The sequence below is a fragment of the Harpegnathos saltator genome, unplaced genomic scaffold, assembly GCF_003227715.2.
Source record: "Harpegnathos saltator strain DR-91 unplaced genomic scaffold, Hsal_v8.6 scaffold130, whole genome shotgun sequence".
Classification (NCBI taxonomy): Eukaryota; Metazoa; Arthropoda; class Insecta; order Hymenoptera; family Formicidae; genus Harpegnathos; species Harpegnathos saltator.
Window position 1 is genome coordinate 695,744 of NW_020229907.1, and position 2,962 is coordinate 698,705.

The 2,962-nt window shown below is 38.0% G+C and overlaps 1 protein-coding gene across 1 annotated transcript; it reads right to left on the minus strand.

The window, feature by feature from the left end:
- Window positions 1-769: 769 nt before the first annotated feature.
- Window positions 770-2,962, minus strand: LOC112590660 (uncharacterized). Its single transcript, XM_025307893.1, has 2 exons — window positions 1,381-2,962; window positions 770-1,019 (listed from the first exon to the last, which is right to left on the minus strand). The coding sequence occupies exon 1, from the start codon at window positions 2,287-2,289 to the stop codon at window positions 1,393-1,395; it is 897 nt and encodes a 298-aa protein (XP_025163678.1). The 5' UTR covers window positions 2,290-2,962; the 3' UTR covers window positions 770-1,019; window positions 1,381-1,392.

Below are 2,962 nucleotides of genomic sequence, written 5' to 3' on the forward strand. Positions count from 1 at the left end.
CATTGTCATGCAGCAGTATGACCTGTTGCGTTCCTTGGCCAGTAAACAATCGTTTCTCTTCCATTTTCTTGCTCAGAGCAATTGCCGAGCGCAACAGCAATCACTCCATTTTAGTAAGAAAAAATATTTTGATAATAAATATACTTTGATAATTAAGATTGTATTCCATTTTCTCAATAAGTCCTGTCATTTTCAATAAATAACGCTGGAAACTTATTCACACCTGATAAATGATAACAATAAGTAGACTGTGTATACTAGTATAGTATATATTTGTTTTTATGATACTTTTTAATGTTTAGAATATTAATATTTACAGCTGAATGTAGAATGGCGGATGATAAGAGACAGAAACAAATTCGTTTCTATTCAGATAAACATAACCGTCGTCTCATACAACAACAAACTGAAGCTGATGTATACAGAATTTTTGGTGCATTAGAAAATCTGCCATCATCATTTATCCCTATCCAAACGATTAATCCAAGTGGAAATGAGAGATTGATTCATACTAGTGATCAAGTATTGGAACATAGTGAATATGACAATTGATTATGACATATTGCAACTGCAGGATGAATATATAATATTTAAGTGTATAGTATATACAGGGTGTTTGAAAGCTTATCATGCAGACGAAAGTTGGAGATAGATTGGGTGTAGCCGAGAAGAAAAGTCATGTACCATAATGACAAATTGGCAATAGTTACCGAATTATTAATTTAAACATGTGAGCCAATGAGCGCATAGAGAGCGCTGGGTGGCCGCCTCTTGTCGCTTATGGGGATCAACTCGGTTAGGACGCGGAAAAATTGGTGATTTTTGTGAATTTTTATCTAAACAACAGTAAAGCGAATCTTTCTAAAACTTTACAGGTATTTTAGTCGATGTTTAGGCAATAAACAAAATTTATAATATTTAAACATTATGCATATAATATCGCGATATGAGAATGTCTTCGCAGCGCCGCGTCGCAGGAGTTATAAATTGGCGTGCATGATAGCGGATCCAATTCTTGTCTGAAACATATGAACCAAATTTTTTCTTATTTGTTATAGAATTATATCGTCGATGAACTTAAAAAACTAAGACAAAAGTATAGAATTACAAAAAATGCGAGATTGTAAAGGTAAAGGTACGATTTTTTACGACAAAATTTCGATTTACTTTTGCAAAAATAATTGATTAATGTAATGTTTTTTATAAATGTTTTGAGTTCACCGACGATGGTTGGTAATTAGTTAAGAAAAAATCGCCGGCAGACGTCGATCGGTCGAATAAATTTTTCTGTATCGTGCACGCCAGTTTGAAAGAAGTGAAGTTGAGAAAAACGCGTTTAAAGTTTTTGCTACGAAAAAGTCATGGTTATTCAATACTTACAGCAGTCATAGGCTAATCTGCTATACCAGGCGCATACAGCAAGTCTTCCGCTTCCTCATAGAACTCGTGCTGTCCCATTTGCAGGATTCTACGAGCTGTTCGAGCCTCCTGCGTGCTGCTTGATCTGCGGCGCTCTTTCTGCTGCACTCGCTGCGTCTCGTAGTTGTCGGCGAAACATCTACATTGTTGCCCAATTTTTATGTCTAGGACATTCATTATTTTTAAAATTGACGAGTATCCTTCATTAAACACACCCGCAGCAATGAAGGCGGCGATTTCTATAATTTTTGATCCCGAATGTAAATGTTTTGGGACTAGGCGCCAGATAGTTGAATTAAAACTCTCGTTGGAGTTTTGTGTGTGTCCACCTAAACATCTTGTCAAAATCTGTTCCTTGGAAAGGTCCTCATAAATTGGGAGCAAATGTTTTACGACCTCTGGGTGAAGTGGAGGGGGATGGTTGAAATCTTTACTTGCCGCCTCAGCCTTATGCCACTTGCACCAGCTGTCGGCCCCGGCCGGACAATTGTCATGCTTCGGATTTTCATTTGTGGAGCATAAATGATGAAGTGTTGCCATTATAGCTTTCTTCATTCCGGCAACGGAATCTACATTTCGCCTTATTGCTAATCCATAATATTTTGTTAATTTAGTAATAAGGACATTGGTCAATTTTCCTTTTCCACCAAGTTTTTCCCTTGTTTTTACATTTCGGAGCCGCGTGCCCATCCGTTTCTCTACATGTCCAACGCACTCACTTTTCACTACCGGGAGATCGTCGCCATATGGATTTAGATCTAAAATGGCTTTGTACGTTTTGGAATCACCGTCTCCAATGTAATTAGTGTACGCCACGCCGAATTTCTCCTTGAACCTCATAAACATTTCTTGCACGGCGTCGACCTCCATTTTACCCGCGGAACCGGAATGGTTTGCAAAACACTCTTCTTTGTGCTGTTCGTACCACTCAATATATTCGTCAGTACTTTTCTTTTTGTTTCAAAACGTACAGGCTTGGCAGTATCCGCTTTTTACGACGAGGTCTATGACTTTGCCAGTATAATATCCAATGAGGGTCGTTACACCGTATAACGAAGTAAACCCACGTTTCTTCCACGAACCATTGCCAGATACTTTGAACTCTGTTGGAGGTCTTCCTTTGTTGACATTTTCAATTTGTTCCTCTTCACTGGCTTTTTTGCAGAAAATATCAAACATCGAACGTGCCGCTGTGTATATATGTTGCACACTTATAGTGTATGAACTCGTGCTTATACCTTGACCGATGTCCATAAGTCCACTAAATATATTTATACCTTCTCGGCCGATGCCTAATAGTCGCATAATGAAAACGATTCTTCGGTTAATTTCATAGCTAGTATTAATCAACGGCCCTGAATCGATTTCTTTACGACCACAAGTACATCGAACAATAAGTTTAAAACCGAGACCGCGGTTTCCGGATTCTTCAAACTTTACATTTTGCTTGCATTGTCTACAAATAAGCAACTCCGCGAGCGCGCCAAAAACAGTTACAAATTCTACAATTCTATAATAATGTAGTGGATCATAAATTATATCA

Coding starts and splice junctions, on each gene's coding strand:
- LOC112590660 (XM_025307893.1), bottom strand. CDS start 2,289: ATGGAGGTCGACGCCGTGCAAGAAATGTTTATGAGGTTCAAGGAGAAA.